This window comes from Bubalus kerabau, chromosome 2, assembly GCF_029407905.1.
Source record: "Bubalus kerabau isolate K-KA32 ecotype Philippines breed swamp buffalo chromosome 2, PCC_UOA_SB_1v2, whole genome shotgun sequence".
In the NCBI taxonomy this organism is placed as follows: domain Eukaryota; kingdom Metazoa; phylum Chordata; class Mammalia; order Artiodactyla; family Bovidae; genus Bubalus; species Bubalus kerabau.
The window spans coordinates 51,854,044-51,872,891 of record NC_073625.1 but is presented as its reverse complement, the minus strand read 5'-3'; the positions used below and the strand labels follow the sequence as shown (position 1 = coordinate 51,872,891).

Here is an 18,848-nt window from a genome sequence, read left to right as displayed (position 1 = left end):
GGCAAAATATCAGCTCAGGAGTTATGTGTTTCCTGTTGTAATATAATACAGTTTTCTTATTTTGACTATCAACCTGAAATGGGATACTATATTTAACTTCAGATGTAATTGTAATATTATAAATTCATTGTCTTCACCACTAAATTTTAGTGATTGTTTGTGATCTCATCGTATCACTATTTACACTCAATCAATCTTTGAGTTATTTTTATAAATTTACTTACTAATTTTGGCAAGGAGAATAATGGTCCCTTAAATGTATTCATATATCTTGTGAATATGGTATGTTATATAGCAAGAGTAATGAAAGTAGTAATGGAATTAAAGTTGCTAATCAGTTGATACTAAACAGAGAGATCATCAGGTGAGCCCAATGTGTTTATAAACATTCTTGAAAATGGAAGAGAAAGGCGAAGAGTAGACCAAAGTCATATCAATACAAGGAGGATTTTACCCACCATTGCTGGCTTTGGAGGAAGTAGGGCATAGGCTAAAGAATTTGGGTGGCCTTTGGTTCCAAATAGGAAAGGAGTACATCAAGGCTGTATATTGTCACCCTGCTTATTTAACTTGCATCATGAGAAACGCTGGGCTGGAAGAAGCACAAGCTGGAATCAAGATTGCCAGGAGAAATATCAATAACCTCAGATATGCAGATGACACCACCCTTATGGCAAAAAGTGAAGAGGAACTAAAAGCTCAACATTCAGAAGACAAAGATCATGGCATCTGGTCCCATCACTTCATGGGAAATAGATGGGGAAACAGTGGAAACTGTCAGACTTTATTTTTGGGGGCTCCAAAATCACTGCAGATGGTGACTGTAGCCATGAAATTAAAAGATGATTATTCCTTGGAAGAAAAGTTATGACCAACCTAGATAGCATATTCAAAAGCAAAGACATTACTTTGCCAACAAAGGTCCATCTAGTCAAGGCTATGGTTTTTCCATTGGTCATGTATGGATGTGAGAGTTGGACTGTGAAGAAAGCTGAGCGCCGAAGAATTGATGCTTTTGAGCTGTGGTGTTGGAGAAGACTCTTGAAAGTCCCTTGGACTGCAAAGAGATGCAACCAGTCCATTCTGAAGGAGATCAGCCCTGGGTGTTCTTTGGAAGGAATGATACTAAAGCTGAAACTCCAGTACTTTGGCCACCTCATGTGAAGAGTTGACTCATTGGAAAAGACTCTGATGCTGGGAGGGATTGGGGGCAGGAGAAGAAGGGGATGACAGGGGATGAGATGGCTGAATGGCATCACTGACTGGATGGACGTGAGTCTGAGTGAAGTCCGGGAGTTGGTGATGGACAGGGAGGCCTGGCGTGCTGTGACTCATGGGGTCGCAAGGATTCGGACACGACTGAGCAACTGAACTGAACTGAACTGAACTAGAAAACAAACAAACAAAAAGAAGACAAGTAAATAGGCTTTCCCCTAGATCCTCTGGGAAGAAATGAGGCCCTGCTAGTACAATGATTTTAGTTGAGTGAGATATCTCATTCAACTAAATTTAATTTCCTAATTTGCATCTAATTTCCTAATTTCAGGGATGTTTGAAAATCTTACAAAGAATAGGAAAATATTTATTTTTCCTATATAGAATGCTACTTGTTCTGCATAAAGATTAAATTTTCAGTTATCATTGTACTGTCTCTGTTACTACTTTACTTTCTATAACACTTGTATGTAAGATAGAAGAATAACACTTAAAAAAAGAATATTCAATTTTATTTCAATATACAATTGAAACATTCATTTTTTATGATATTAGAGCTTTCTTGAGAACAGTTAGATTCTGTTTCTCTGTTGCTTAAGAAACCCAGGTGCAACCTCACACCTGCTGAGCCTAGTTCCTTCTCATCTAAGTTTGTTGCCTGTCTTTTTATACAAATGGTGATAATTTGAGCAGATTGAAAACAGTAATTGGGGTACAGGGATTTAGTCAATTAAAAAAAAAAAAAGAGAGAGAGAGAGAAAAATTCCTGCAAGGTGATTATCTAAAGCTCAGAGGTGTCCTTTTCTCTAAAAATGTACAGCCACACACTAGTCTTCCATTCTGATACCCTTCATGCCCAGGTCTCATCACAGAAGCAAAAATTTTATTCCTGCATTCTTAAAACCGCTCTTGTACATAATGCCTTTCAAGATGTATGGTCTGTGTTTACCGTGTGGATAAAGATATTCAAATCTCTTGAGATTTTCTTTTAGAGTAAGGCTGTATGTAGAAGCTGTGGGCATCCAGGGAAAATTCTTGGTTAAAGAAAGAAAAACGTCTGGAGTAGGAGATGGCAAGCTACTCTGCTGGACGTGATTGAGTGACTGAACAGTAACAAAAACCAGTATTCTTGTCTGTAAAATTCCATGGACAACGGAGACTGGTGGGCTACAGTCCATGGGGTCGAAAAGAGTTGGAAACGACTGAAGCGACTGCTTAGCAGTCGCTTCAGTCGTGTTGGACTCTGTGCGACCCTATAGACGGCAGCCCACCAGGCTCCCCCGTCCCTGGGATTCTCCAGGCAAGAGCGCTGGAATGGGTTGCCATTTCCTTCTCCAATGCATGAAAGTGAAAAGTGAAAGTGAAGTTGCTCAGTCGTGTCCGACTCTTAGCGACCCCATGGACTGCAGCCTACCAGGCTCCTCTGCCCATGAGATTTTCCAGGCAAGAGTACCGGAGTGGGGGTGCCATTGTCTTCTCTGGGACATGACTGAGCACAACCAAAATTAGTGCATAGCCCCGTAAATCTGAGCTCTCCAAAGCCCATTAACAGAAACAATGACAATACAAATCTTAGTTGACACATTGCTAATAAATAACAACATTCACAGCATATTTGGATGGCAGAATAAAGAGTTTATTAAAATCAAATTATTTGACCTTCCATCTATCTTTGGGAGAAGTGCAAAACCATAAATTCTATCTACCATTCAATTTGAATTTCTCATTAACTTTGTAGGTTGACAGAGTTAATTTATCACCCCAAGTCTGAGGGTTAGAGAGGTAAAGAATTGCCAGTGATCAGGAAATATTAGAATACTTTTCAATGGAGCAGATTAAGATAACAGATAATTAGGGTACAAAATCTAAATTTCTCAAATGAATTTGGCTCTTCTACAAGTTAATCAGTAGAAGCTAGATATACAGGTTGGTCAGTAGCAAGATTAATGGAAACTTCTGCAGGGAAAATTAATTGGGTGCCAGAATCTGGATCCACAGCCCAGGGAAGGGAAGCCACAGACTCCATAGCCCAGGGGTCTGAAGACACAGGATCCACAGCCCACTGAGTAGCACCTTCTGGATCCAGAGCTCAAGGAGCTGCAGCTGCTGGACTTACAGCCCAGAGACCCACAGTGAGTTGTCTGGCAGGGAATGGAGAAGGTGGAGGTCCTCCGACGGTAGCAGGATGTCTGGCAGGGACGAGACACCACACGGAACGTCTGAGTCCTGATGGGCTCACAGCAGGTCTCTTGACTGTAGAGAGAGGAACCCAGCTGGCAGGAACTGCCAGGGCAGAGGTCAGTCCTGTAAACCAGGTTGCTGGGGAAGGAGGAGCCACAGGAGGAGCCTGAATAGCTCAGGTGGCGCCCAAGGGAGCAGGAGGAGAAGTTTCTGGAACAATAGTTGTAGGACATGTTGACAGGAGATGTGAGTTCAGCTGAGCTACAGTGAGAAGATTCTGAGTTTGAATGTAACCTTCTAGACAGATATGCTTATATATACTCTCAGCAATAGGTGTGGTAACCTACAGGGTCATTTTCCCCATATTTGTGTTCCCTTGTTTACATGCTTGTAACTTAGCAATCTTCTCTATAATTCTAGTTGGAGTGCTTCTCCCCATATTGTATTTATGGATGCTATAATTTTGGTGTTATAGCCAAGGCCAATGAACTACACCTATGTTAGAAATGCTATGACTGTTTTACACTAATGCTTATTCCATCATAGTCAAGAAAGCCTTTCCGTTTCCTCTTGCCATAATCTTTGGGTATTTTGCTTCTGCCAATGAAGAGAAAATGCTTTTCTCAAATGGCAGTTACATAAGATAAAATTATTTTTCTTATCAGTGGATCAGAGGTGTAACTTTGGCTTGAACAAAGAACCTACTAAATACTGGTTTTACTTGTTCCCATGTCTTCTCAGAGGATGAGATGATTGATGGCATCACCGACTCAATGGACATGAGTTTGGGTAAACCCCAGTTGTTGGTGATGGACAGGGATGCCTGCCGTGCTGTGGTCCATGGGGTCACAAAGATTTGGACGTGACTGAGTGACTGAACTGAACTGAACTGATATCTTCTTATCCTCCATTATTGTTATTCAATTACATTCTGTTACACATGTGTCTCAGATACAATGGAGAGGAAAAATTGTCAGCCAGGACATTTTTTTGAACACCATTGATGGCTAGAACCAGAAAGAAACCTGCACAACTATTTGGAGACATGGTGACAGTGAGGGACAGAACTAAGACAGAGTCACAAGGAAGGCCAGTTTGGACCCTTATTAAAAGCATCAAAGAGCTAAGAAATATTGAGATGAGGGAAAGAAGCAATTGAGTTTCAGATTCAGTGGACCTGATATGAGACCTGTAGTCTTAACAGATTGTCATCTGTACATATAGAAGCCCTAAGAATTTCCTTCTCAGATCTCCATCTACAGGAGGCTTGATTGACCAGGGACGCCCCTGCCCCAACTCCATGCTATGGTCCAAAATCAAACACTGCATTGGTAGGAAAGCCTCTCTTTCCATGGGGCTGCTCCCAGGCAATGACTGAGCACAGGAGAGATATTAGAAGGCCTCCTTCTTAGGACACATGAGATCCTTTGCTGGTCAACAATTGAGGATCTCCAATGGTCTTGAGAAACTGTCCACAATCTGCGGCTGCCTGGGACATGTCTGTCTATCTTCTTCACTCTGATGAGACTCTCATGGAAGTCTGACAAGTCTCCTAGCCTTCTTCCCTTCTTCCCCAACACTCTTCTCTCACAGCCATCTTCCCATAAGTCTTTGTACCTTTAATTCCATCTTGGGGTCATTTCTGCTAAAGCCCATCTTTTAGTCACCTCAACCTTAGGCCAGTTCTACTCATTTCTTGAGTACCATTTCACACAACAGATGATGCATCAACTTTGATAAATCCTAAACTATTGTTTCGGAGAAGGTAATGGCACCTCACTCCAGTACTCTTGCCTGGAAAATCCCATGGATGGAGGAGCCTGGTAGGCTGCAGTCCATGGGGTCGCGAAGAGTCAGACACGACTGAGTGACTTCACTTTCACTTTTCACTTTCCTGCATTGGAGAAGGAAATGGCAACCCACTCCAGTGTTCTTGCCTGGAGAATCCCAGGGATGGGGGAGCCTGGTGGCTGCCGTCTATGGGGTCACACAGAGTCAGACATGACTGAAGTGACTTAGCAGTAGCAGCAGCAAACTATTGTTTAGATATGTTAGATAGTATAATTGACTTAATGGACACGAATCTGAGCAAACTCCAGGAGATAGTGAAGGACAGAGGAGCTTGACATGCTGCAGTCCATGGGATCACAAAGAGTCAGACACGACTTAGTGATTGAAGAACAACAACAACAAAACTATTATCTCTTCAAATACTGTTTCCATCCCATTTTTATCTCCTTTTTTCCTGAGATCCAGTTATAAGCAAAATACACTATACATTATATATATATGCCTCTCACAGTCTTTTCTCTATATTCAGTCTTTTTGTCTTTTTTACGCTTTAGTTTGGGATTTCCTTCTATTCCATCTTCTAATTCACTGTCTATTCATTTCAGTCACTCAGTCGTGTCTGACTCTTTGCGACCCCATGGACTGCAGCATGCCAGGCCTCCTTGTCTATCACCAACTCCTAGAGGTTGCTCAAACTCATGTCCATCAAGTCGGTGATACCATCCAGCCATTATCATCCTCTGTTGTATCCTTTTCCTCCTGCCTTCAGTCTTTCCCAATGAATCCATCAGGGTCTTTTCCAATGAATCAGTTATTTGCATTAGGTGGCCCAAGTACTGGAGCTTCAGCTTCAGCATCTGTCCTTCCTAAGAATATTCAGGATTGATTTCCTTTAGGATGGACAGGCTTGATCTCCATGCAGTCCAAGGGACTCTCAACGGTCTTCTCCAACACCACAGTTCAAAAGCATCATCTATTAGTCAATGTTTAATCTATTGATAAAAGATATCACTAGTTTTTCCAAGTAAGTTATTATTTTATAAATTTCTAAACTTTAAGTTAGATTCTGTTGTCTAGTTTTCATTTTCTGTCCCAAATCTTCAAATTATCTTCAATTCTGAAACACTGCTCTTCCCTGATAGCAATATTTCCCTGTTTCCTACTACTAAATTCATAACAAAAGTAGATTAATGTCTGATTTTCCCAAGACTATTATATGGATTATGGATTTCAGATTGTATTTTCTGCTGTTATATTTTGTTCCAGTTTTATTTTGTTATATTAAGTATTTTAATGTTATTATTTTTGATAAGTTTATAATAGCTTTATTAAAAATAAAATAAGAAAATATTGCTATCAACAATAACATTACATTTCCTTGAGTCTGGAATATAGTTTAACTAGTTTTATTTTAACACTGAATATTTTGTGAATGAACTTTGAAAGTAGCTGTAACTATTTATACACTCAGAATATGATAAAATTTAGTAAACTTTGTTTTTAACCTTTGACTCTATAGTTAAAGTGAGGCTATATATATATATATATATATATATTTAAAAAACAGAAGCAAGAGAAAATCTAAGTTAAACACATTAAAAGGAGGAAGGAAAAATGGTAGGGTGAGAACAGAAAGAGGAGAAAAAAGAGAGATTTATACAACCTGCAGAAGAAAAGAGAAGTGGAAAAAAATCTTCACATATAGGCAGGAAACTGCAGCTCTGCAAATGCCAGGAAGTCAAAGCCTGTGCAGAGAAAAACTAGAGATATTCTAAGACAATAGAAATCCTTCGTTGCTGTTCAGTTGCTAAGTCGTGTCCGACTCTTTGAGACCCCATGGACTGGAGCATGCCAGGCTCTTCTGTCCTTCACCATCTCCCGGAGTTTGCTCAAACTCATGTCTATTGAGTCAATGATGCCATCCAACCATCTCATCCTCTGTCTTCCCCTTCTCCTCCCGCCTTCAATCTTTCCCAGCATCAGGGTCTTTTCCAATGAGTCAGCCTTCGCATCAGGTTGCAAAGGATTGGAGCTGCAGCTTCAGCAGATGATAAAAGGAACAACATATCAAGATTCATAAAATATACTAATTTTGATATTTTTAATTCTAAAGACATTAGGGAATAAGTAATAATTTGAGTGCAACAGAAAAAAAAATTTCCTAAGCCTTCTCTGTGTTTTACTTTCAATTGTTTCCCTCTCTCACCATACCAGTGTTTCCATCTTAACTAAACAGACGTGGGCCAGATTGATCTCTCCTGGATACTATTTCAGCTGAGCCTCTTATTTGGTCATCTTATCTTTACATACACAGAAGCTGTCTTTATGTTCCTTGCCATTTCTCTCTCAGTCTCTTATTTGATCTATTTTTGGTCTCCATTGGATTAGAGACATACTGTAGAATTGTGATCCTTGGTGTATTTTCTATTGCTGCCATAACAGATTACAGCTGAGTGATTTTGGAGAATGGGAGTAAATGGTGACAAAGTGGATCATTTCAGAAAAGCTTTGAAACTGTGCCTCTGATCCATCGTACCAGAGGAAAATCCATCTTATTCCACACTCTTAGGAGGAAAACAGTCACCAGAAAAAACAGATGTAGATACATAGGAGGCGGGTTAGCCTAAATCAGAAAAAAGCTTTCCTGGTCATGACGCTTCCCTGGCCATGATGGGATGCGCATTAGTAAGAAACAGTCATAGCATTTCTGACATAGCAGTAGTTCATTGGCTTGGGCTATAACAACAGAATTACAGCATCCATAAAAACAAATGCGAGAAACCATTCACCTGCAACTGCAATTACCGAGAAGACTACTGAATTACACATATGCAAAAGAGGAAATCTCATGTAGGAACCATGACCCCTTGGTGTGCCACACCCCTTGCTGGAAGTGTATAAATGCCACAGTGCAGGAGAGACATTCAAACTCAGAATCTTCTCACTGTAACTCAACTGAACTCACATCTCCTGTCAACATGTCCTACAGCCTCTGCTCTGGAAACTTCTCTTCTTGCTCCCTTGGGAGCTACCAGCACTACCCAGGTTCCTTCTTCCCCAGCAAACTGGTGTACAGGACTGACCTCTGCTCTCCCAGCTCCTGCCAGCTGGGCTCCCCTCTCTACAGTCAGGAGACCTGCTGTGAGCCCATCAGGACCCAGACTGTGGTGTCCCGTCCCTGCCAGACATCCTGCTACCGCCTGAGGACCTCCACATTCTCCAGTCCCTGCCAGACGACTTTCCCTGTGTCTCTGGGCTTCAGGTCCAGCAGCTGCAGCTCCCTGAGCTCTGGATCCAGAAGCTGCTACTCAGTGGGCTGTGGATCCCGTGGCTTCAGACACCTGGGTTATGGAATCTGTGGCTTCCCTTCCCTGAGCTGTGGATCTGGATTCTGCCGGCCAACCTACTTTTCCTCCCGTAGCTGCCAATCAACCTGTTACAGACCAACCTGTGGATCTGCCTTCTATCGTTCAATTTGTTGAAGGTCTAAATCCTTTTGCATATTGAGATCAAAGTCTCTCTCAATATACCCATTGTTTTCCTTCTCACATTTACCACCAATCTTTTATTCTTAAATCATCAGTTTCTTGCATCATCAACTTTTGAGGGACTCTAAACTTAATGAATAACCCAATATGAAGTCCTAATACCTGTACTGTTGGATTTTCATGGAAAAGCATTTGAAAATGAAAATTTTAATCTAATAAATTTACATCATCTGACATTGAAATGTATCGCTTGTCTCATTATTTGCCTATAGTTTAATCAGTATTCGGGAATTTTAAATAAAGATCAATGTGCCTCTGAAACTGGATGTGAAAACACACATTTTGAAAGATTTTAGCAAATTTCTATTGTCATTGCATATGTTTCCTAGTGGGAGTAATTATTTCCTGGAGGTCCATATTTTATTTGCTTCAATATCAGTGATATTTGCCTGAGGATGGAAGCATGGATTTCTGCTAATAATGGAAAACAGAGAAATTGGTGTATAACTAGAAATGCAGGCAACAAAAATATAGTATAATTTATAAGATGATATAATATGTATAAAACATACTGAAAGTCTAGTATCTGAATGTAGATTTTCAGCTAAGAGAAAAAATAAGCCTTTAAACAACTCCAAGGGTAGATGCTTTGTTCTCTATTGGTTGGCATAAACGCAGTAATCCTTCCCTGAGCCTGATCCCAGGGCATGATCCTTTCTGAGCCATACCTATGAACATTCATAAAGAGATTCACAATGATTTTAACTGGGGAGCAACTGGGTTAAGCAGTGAGTGCTAATTCTTTTCAGTCATATCTTACTCTTTGCAACCCATGGATTGTATCCTGCCAGACTCCTCTGTCCATGGGATTTTCCAGGCAAGAATACTGAAGTGGGTTGCCATTTCTTTCTCCAGGGGATCTTCCTGACCCAGGGATCAAACACGTGTCTCTTACGTCCTCTGCACTGGCAGGCAGATTCTTTACCACTAGTGCCACGTGGGAAGCCCACTGGGTTAAGGAGATGTGGGATAACCTTCCGAGGCTTCCTCAAGGCTCAACCTGAGTTACTAACAGCAACATACATGGAGCAGTGTTGAATAAATATCTGTATCCTCTAGTCTGAGTCTGTATCCTTTTCTCCTAGTATGTTTTCCCCCCTGTATCCTTTTCCCAACTGTAAAGCAGAGCTGAAGTCAAAACCTTGAGTACAGACTCTGTATTTGTCACAAGACACCAGGCAACTAGGACTTCCCAGGTGGTGCTAGTGATAAAGAACCTGCCTGCCAGTGCAGGAGACATAAGAGATATGGGTTAGATACTTAAGTTAGGAAGATCCCCTGGAGGAGGGCATGGCAACCCACTCAGTGTTCTTGCCTCGAGAACCCACAGAGGAACCTGGTGGGCTACAGTCCATTAGATTGTACAGTCGAACACAACTGAAGCAACTTAGCATGCATGCATGCATAGCATGCATCAGGCAAATAGTGTGGGAGACCATGGAAGGTGAAAGAATCAAAGAGAAAAAATCTTGCAAAGGAATATGTCTTTTTGTTGCTGACTTTATGATGGGCAATGAAGACTTAGTCTTTCAAGGTCTTTTTAGGAACATATGGTATGGTTTTGGAATTGTCCACCCTTGGATCTGATCAACAGTGAGAATCATTTATCCATCAACTTGTGCCTCCTATTGCTGGAATGTTGCCTGGCTGTGTATTAATTTTCTGGAACCTCATTAAACATGTGAGAGGATTCAGTGTGTTCCTTTTGTTTTTCTGGCTGTGATCTCTGAGAATACAAGTAGAGAGTGAAAGAAATGTTGTTTATGCAGGAGGGGAGATACTGTCAATGCAAAGAGGGTTGAAACTTGCATGCAATTGTTTCAGGCACCATAGCTGTGTCTGGGATCACAGTTGAAAGAATGAATATATAACGGAGGGTACGAGGGGTACCTGATACACAACTTGCATTTAATGCTCAAACATCCTCATGAGGAAGACAAACATTCTGTGCTATAGACCTTTCCAGACACGAGAGAAAGAAAAGTCAAAAAAAATTAGAAATTTGTCCAAATTTGTTCATCAAAGATCTAGTAGAATACCATCTCTTGAATCAACCTATTCTTGTTCTTTTCTGAGCTTTTTTTTTTTTTTTACCTACTTTTTTAACCAAGAGCCTTGAGTATACCTCCTACTACGGAGATTGCTTTATCTGAATAGACTTCATCTCCTTTGGATCTAGTTTCATTAGCCTTGTGAGTAGTATTCACAATAAAGAGAAAAACAAAAAATAAACGTAGAGTTTAGGAAAAGAACGCTAAGGAAAAATGAGCTAATTTCTCTTAAAAAGATTTGCATTAACCATAATACTTAATAATAGACCGAGAGAAATACATGATTATCCCTCAGGAAGATACTGCTAGAAATTCTGAGTGCAATGACAAACCCTATATTATTCACTTTAATTATCATTATTAATGTCACATTAAAACGTTCCTTTCCTCAATAACTACCATTATGAACAAAAATAGTAAAGAACAAAACAAACACACACACACAAACCTCTCTTTCACAGTCACACATGCATAATTTTAATATCAGCAACCCCAAAATTGAAGATGACCTAACTGTTAATATTTTTTTTAAATAAGAGATAAAGGTGATTTCTATATAACTTGACAGATTTCTTCTCTTCCCTCTGAATTCCCCCAACATAAACACTGTCACTCCTAGAAGCTTTTCTCTGAAAATTAAAAAAGAGAAAAGTAAAATTGCCAAACCATGACATCTCACTAATCTGTAAGCTGCATTCCACTTTGGTGAGTCAGACTGAAGGAGCAAGGAGTCAATCAGGATAGAACCACGGGGAAGTCCTTGAGAAGGGAAAAGTCGTGTAATTGGATGTAAAATTAACATAGAACATGGAATAAAGATCTCAAATCAAGCATGAAAGAATGTACCCTCCGCTGTGTGTGCTTTGGTATACAAAGTAACATGCTAATGACATAAAAATCAACAACAAAAAAGGCACCAGGAAAATAAAAATACAACAGAGGTGGAAGAGGTGATTGATGAGGTAAGGAAAAGCATGCCAAAAGAACTTACTCTGGGTATACATAAAAAATGCTTTAAAACTACAGCTTCTGCTTTGAATAGCAGAATATTACAGCATGTTTGAATCCAATTATGGGTTATATATTTACAGCAGTTACAACAGTATTTTTTCTTCATGGGAATCTTACCTGATTATTTTTACCATGATGTGGTCCTTCAGCAAAATTTTTGTTTTTATTGTTACTGAGACAGCCAGTCATTTTATCTTTGATTTGAACTTTTTAAATAATTTTGCATTAGAGCTGCCAGAGTATTATGAACGTTCATTAGCTTTACATGGACTCTTTGGACTGGATGAAGAAATCAAATCACTATTGGAATTAAATTCATTTTTGATTTGAAGTATTTAACAATATTGACACAATACTGGCTTCATTAATCCTTAGTGAACCTTTTCTTTTGTTAATGGAAGAGCACATCATCAACTACTGCTTCATCTGTGCTTTTGTTGTTTGGTGTGTGTGTGAGTGTGTGTGTGTGTGTGCGTGCGCACGCACACGCGTGCATGTGTGCATGTGTATGTTTTACTTCTACAAGAAAACTTAGGACATAACGTGGCGAAAATGATTTAGAGTAGTTATTTGACCTAAATGAAACGTATGCATCAGAGTGATATATGAACAGAGTTTTTACAAATGTTAGTGATAAATAATCGTCTTTGGAAGTAATCTTTTTAAAACTTCTGTCTTTTGAAATAGATACTGATGCTTCTCCAGTAAAATTGTCTCTTTGACTTTTTATCTGGTAAGTGATACTTCTGACCTCCATGGTGGAGAGTAAATGTCAAGAAATTGTTGTACAAGTCATATTTCACCATCAACTTGCTTTAAGAATAGAAACTAAGTACTCACACCTTTAAATTAAACTATGAACTTTTAGCTTCATTGCTCTTAATAAGACATTCTTTTGCAAAGTCTAAAAAATAAAAAAATTCTCCCAAACAATAAAATAAATAGTTGTAGATTTAAGCAGTACAATATGTGGCCAAGGCACTGCAGCAAGAACATTTAGATTAATCTTTATATGCTGTGTGCTTCTTCACGCAGTCATGTCTGACTCTTTGTGAACTCATAGACGGTAGCCTGCCAGGCTCCTCTGTCCATGGGATTTTTTTCAGGCAAAAATACTGGAGTGGGTGGCCATTCCCTTCTTCAGGGGATCTTCCCATCTCAGTGGTCTAACCTGAGTCTCTCGGCCTCCCACATTGGCAGATGGATGCTTTACCACTGCGCCACCTGTGAAGCAAGTATATGCTGTGTACCACCCTCAGTTTTATGCCCATATTTTATGTACACCTAATCAGTAATCCTAAATCTCCCACTATCTCCACCTATTGGTAGCTTGGTGTCTGTTAGGGCATCTTGCAGCATGTGGAAAGGGCCATAGCAGTACTGGCTGGATTAGAACAACAAATGAACCTCCGCCAAGATTTGAGCACGTGAACTGTCCTACCACTGTATTAGGTGTAGTGTGTTTTCCATGATCCCTCAGCAATAAAAGGAGTAGTTCTATTTTTTTCAGGCAGAGCAAAGAATAGGATATGGCTTGTCTTCAGATTTAACACTGGTTAAAGTAAAAACTGTTCACCCTGTATGCATCTTATAAGCGTTCCACTAGATGAAACCATAGCAAAAGCAAAGTGGAAGTTTCCTAAACCAATCATCACTTATGTTAACTCAATTATCCATTACATATAAAAAGTGAGAAATCTAAGACAATTACCAAGTGGTACTGGATGCTGAGACAAACAGAATAAACCAAGACATATGGTTACCCTGTGGGTGAGAATCTAGGTCATCTGTACCCTTTAGTAATATTGTCCTTGACTTAACGGATAAAATTTTGGAGCATAACTGCTGATTCAGGTGTAATTAGCTTCCTAAACATTTAGTTAAGTCTTGTAACATGAGAATATTTGCATTGTTTTTGAGTTTCATTTTCCTTTTTTTTTTCCCTAAGTAAATGTTATCAACAGAACAACTTAAAAAGTGGTTGCAAATCAACTGTATTGATGATTGTACAAAAAATGCTGGGCTTACTTCTAATAAGCACTGGGGTGTATTAGATGTTTTCAATTATAAATCAATTATACATTTCATTTGCTTTCTTATGAAAGCAGTAAATCTGGGGCAACTGAAATTCTCACCAAATCTAACTCACCAATTTCTTACTGAATATATTATTTTAGAATCTATTTATGAGTAATCTTCCTTCCAAAATTATGTGATGTAGTCAATTTAATATACCTATTTATAATTATATAAAAATATTCAAGTTTCTAACCCCCTATAAAACCAAAGGGCACCGTTACTTTTCTGTAGTCTTAAAACCTAGTCTTAAAAATGTAATTTCAGATTTTACCATATTAACAGAATGTATTTACTCCTTCTGTATTAAGAGAAGGGTAAACATGAAAGATGAAATAATTTCTTCCAAACCTAAAGGACACTGAACAATTTTACTTTTTAAATTGAGAAAATTTAAATTATGAGTACAAGATGCACAAAAATACAGCCAGATATTTAGAATTAGATTTGAAGACACGTCCTAAGTTGCTTCAATTGTGTCCAGCTCTTTGTGACCCTATGAACTGTAGCCTGCCAGGCTCGTCTGTCCATGGGATTCTCCAGGCAAGAATACTGGAGTGGGTTGCCACGCCCTCCTCCATTGAAGAAACAAAGCAAACAAAATGACAAAACCAATATGTGGATGTCATATACCATACTTTATTTAAACTTACACCATTTTTTCCACTAGTAAAATTTGAAATACATACAGTTGGGGAAATAACCAGGAAATAAATGTGCTTCAGTATCGCATGTCTATATAGCTACAAGGGAGTAGTTATGGCACCTTTCTTCAATGAATACATTTTCAGTTACTGGTATTCAAATTATTCCTAATCCAGAGTAGGTAACAGTAGAAGTCAAATTTATAAGCTAAAGGTAAAACAAGAGGTCAACAGATAATGTAGATCTCAATATAGTAAGTATTGCATTACAATTCTAGATGTAGTAGGTATTGTATTCAAGTATGATATTAGTAGAAGCCAGATCCACAGATCGGTTGGAAAGAAAGAGACCGGCTACTCCTAGAAGAGAAGAAGGTCGGACGGTAAAAGCTGGATCTACAACTTAGGGATGAGAAAATGTTAGGGCAGTGAGCCACGGATTGGAAACCACTGGATCCAAAGCCCAGGGATGGGAAAACATGACCAACAGATTGAAAGTTGCTGGAACCGAAGCCCAGAGACCCAGAGCAAGTCGTCTGGCAGGGACTGAAGAACGTGGAGGTCCTCGGGCGGTAGCAGGACGTCTGGCAGGGACTGGACACCATTCTGATGGGCTCACAGCAGGTCTCCTGACTGTAGAGAGAGGAGTCCAGCTGGCAGGTGCTGGGAGAGTAGAGGTCAGTCCTGTAGACCAGGTTGCTGGGGAAGGAGGAGCCACAGGAGGAGCCTGAGTAGCACAGGTGGTCCCGGAGGGAGCGGGAGGAGAAGTTTCCAGAGCAGCAGTTGTAGGACATCTTCGCAGGTGATGTGAATTACGATGGGAAGGTTCTGAGTCTGAATGTCACTTCTTGGACAGGGGCATTAATATATCCTTATCATCAGCTATGTCATCCTCGTGGCTCATAAAAACAAGCTACCATCATCTTTTTAATTGAATCCAAAAGATCAGCATAGTTATACACACGGAGTGTTTGTGGTTTTACAGCTGAAGAGTATAATCATGTTTGTCCCTTGAAATTCAAGTAATAGTATGGAATCTTCAAAGCTCTTAGTCATCCTTTTCTACCGAAGTCACCAAGCAGATCACTCAGAAAACTTTAGAGGTAGTGACTGGGCTGATGGAAGCTGGCTTAATTAAAAATAATTGAATCCCCTTTCACAATCTGTCTCAAAATTGTTGTCATCTGGTGAGCAAAGTTGCTAACTGATCTACTCAAAATGGTTTTTTAAATGAGAACATACATGGATTGTTACCAGGAAGTGGCAGGTCTACCTAATGGGTAATGCCATAAGGAAGCGGTGATGGTAACACACAAGATGTATGACGATTTGTTTTAATTGAACCCCAATGTTAATGGCTTTCATGAAATATTAAATGAGAGATCCCTTATTTCTGACACTCCTGCTTAAAACTGTATGCAAACTAGCAAGAGTCCGTCTTAGCTATTCACTCTTTTGTGTGCATATGTGTGTTTACTGCGCATGTGTGACTGCTCAGACGCTTCAGTCATGTCCAAATCTTTGCGACTCTGTGACTGTAGTTCACGGGATCCTCCAGGCAAAAATATTGGAGTGGATGGTCATGCCTTCCTCCAGGGCATCTTCCTGACACAGGAATTGAACCCTGGGTCAGGCATCTCATATACTGGCAGGCAGGTTCTTTTCCACTAGCACCACCTGGGAAGCCTGTGTGTTTATGGTGGAATGAGTAAAATATTATAAATACCTTTATATTCTTTTGGAAAGTTAGAGGTTATTCATCTGAGATACTTTTAGAGACATCAAAAATAAGAACAAAACGTGACAAAAATGCCCAATGTATTTCTCTCTCTACTCAGAGGCAATGTTTTCCGCCAAAAGGACTCCCTAGAATCTGGAAAATGCCTTTGTTTTAAAGAAATTTTATAAGGAATTTGCCTTGAAGTATTTGACCAATGTAGCCATCTTAAGGAGATTCTTCCTCTGCCTCCAAAAGCAACATACATGACTTTGACTTAAACTGTTCTTAGGTGTTTCTGACAAGTCTTACACAATTTCTAAAGTAGTGGTCATTTTTTGTTGTTATTCTATGAATTGCATTCTTCCTCTGTGTAGTAGGGTAATGAAGATTGACACCTTGAAGAAGAGAGATTGAGAAGCTTTATCTTCCTGTGGCTTCTGTGCTATTCGATTTGTTCATATCACAGAAAAAAAATTTCTACTTTTTAACAAAAGTGCTTGTGTGCAAAAAATTCCATTTCATTGAGAAAAGAATGTTCAGTATTACTTAATATCTTATCTCATAGCATATTCTTCTATAGAAATATCTTATATGAGTGGATGATATTGAAGCAAGCAAATTCAATCTAGCTGAGTGAAATATTTATATGGATGTTTTGATGTTATGAACAAAACAGAAAGGTTTGGAATCTACTACAAAGCAATTTTCTAGTCATAATTAAGAAGCCTGATAAATAAGAACTGTTTATTTTAGAAACAGAGCACAAACTATGTTGCCTACCAAATATATGGAATATGACTGAAGACCAATTTGTGTACTGAAAACATTCAAAGTCATAAAGTTTACAATTTAGAAGGGAGGTTAGCAATTATCCCCAGTACTCTTGCCACGTTGGAATCTCATTTACAATATCTTATCAGATGGATATCTAATAAATGCCCCCAAGATGGAAATCTCAATTACCTGCAAAAGTACCTTGTTTTAGATTTTTAGTTGAATCTTTCCTAAAAACTTCCACTTAGTAATTTCAAATCTTCATAGAATGAGTCTCAGCTCATTTCTACTGGATGATATATCAGTTTTTGAAGATGGGTGTCTTAAAAGATTTGCCTGTCACCACAGGTTATTCTAAGCTATTCTCTGTACACATGTGCTGCTGTATTTACAGTTAAGTAATGATGAACTTTATGGGAGAGTCTAGAAAAAATACTTATACTAGTTCTCTATGCAGAATATATAAACAAAAATATATAATTATATATATGTGTGTGTATATATATATATATATATATATGATTTAATATATTTACCACATCAGAGGTAAATTCAAAAGGATTCATTCTCTTTTTTATATTATCATATATTATGGAACTCTCTACCCTCATTTCAATCTACAAAAATCATTTGTAATTATGAATTTTTCTAACTTGATCTTTCTTTGAAATTTACAGGTAGTAGGCATTTTCCTTACTTTTCGATTTTATTTACCTTCTTTAGTAAAAATCCTATCCTATGAGAGAAAAATAAGGGACTAAAGGTTCATCTTTTTTAATGTATAGAGCTTATTATTTTGTTCTCATTGACATCAACACCACTAAAAATGACTTAAACTTTATGCAGAGATTTTTTTGAAAATTAAATTTATTGACGTGATCTCTCAAGAAACAAGTCAACTTCAGAATAAGGATTTCTTAAGCATTTTTACAATGGAAACTTCAAAGCACTGCTGAAAATATGGATCCCTTATTCTTAAATCAAAAACTCATGCATAGAAGAGCAGCTTGGATACTTATGCTATAAGAAAACTAGAACATAAATGTGTTAGATGCTCATTTAACATTTGTACCAATTAAGGATCATAAGTGGGTTCTTTCTTCTATAAGGTACACAAGATTTGGGATGTAAAACAGATATTGATTTTTTTCCTTCTCTATTCCTAAACTTGGAACAAAATGAATATTCCCTCCTGACTACAAAGTACTTTTTAGAGCTTTAAACACAACAAAGTTCTCACTGTGTTCCCATTCAATACACTATGTTGAAGGATAAGATGAATAAAACCCCAATCTTACAGGTACAATTATGGTGCAATCAGAGTCACCTACCCAAGCTAGATGAGTGAGAAATAACATTTTTGCTTCATGAACAACTGCTTTGAAAATCTAATGAAATTCTTTCATTTAAAAGTCTGTAATCAGAATGGGAGAAGATAATAGCAAATGAAGCAACTGACAAACAACTAATCTCGAGAATATACAAGCAACTCCTGCAACTCAACTCCAGAAAAATAAATGACCCAATCAAAAAATGGGCCAAAGAACTAAATAGACATTTCTCCAAAGAAGACATCCAGATGGCTAACAAACACATGAAAAGATGCTCAACATCACTCATTATCAGAGAAATGCAAATCAAAACCACTATGAGGTACCATTTCACACCAGTCAGAATGGCTGCGATCCAAAAGTCTACAAGTAATAAATGCTGGAGAGGGTGTGGAGAAAAGGGAACCCTCTTACACTGTTGGTGGGAATGCAAACTAGTACAGCCACTATGGAGAACAGTGTGGAGATTCCTTAAAAAACTGGAAATAGACATGCCTTATGATCCA

General features: G+C 38.7%; 3 protein-coding genes across 3 annotated transcripts; 1 reads left to right on the top strand and 2 right to left on the bottom strand.

The window, feature by feature from the left end:
* Positions 1-3,141: 3,141 nt before the first annotated feature.
* Positions 3,142-3,644, bottom strand: LOC129644736 (keratin-associated protein 13-1-like). The gene has a single exon (XM_055570224.1). It carries the CDS (start codon positions 3,627-3,629, stop codon positions 3,159-3,161), a length of 471 nt encoding a protein of 156 aa, XP_055426199.1. The 5' UTR covers positions 3,630-3,644; the 3' UTR covers positions 3,142-3,158.
* Positions 3,645-8,102: 4,458 nt separating this feature from the next.
* On the top strand, positions 8,103-8,896 carry LOC129644735 (keratin-associated protein 13-1-like). Its single transcript, XM_055570223.1, has one exon. The coding sequence runs from the start codon at positions 8,166-8,168 to the stop codon at positions 8,667-8,669; it is 504 nt and encodes a 167-aa protein (XP_055426198.1). The 5' UTR covers positions 8,103-8,165; the 3' UTR covers positions 8,670-8,896.
* Positions 8,897-14,182: 5,286 nt separating this feature from the next.
* On the bottom strand, positions 14,183-15,327 carry LOC129644734 (keratin-associated protein 13-1-like). The gene has a single exon (XM_055570222.1). It carries the CDS (start codon positions 15,309-15,311, stop codon positions 14,826-14,828), a length of 486 nt encoding a protein of 161 aa, XP_055426197.1. The 5' UTR covers positions 15,312-15,327; the 3' UTR covers positions 14,183-14,825.
* Positions 15,328-18,848: the final 3,521 nt, after the last annotated feature.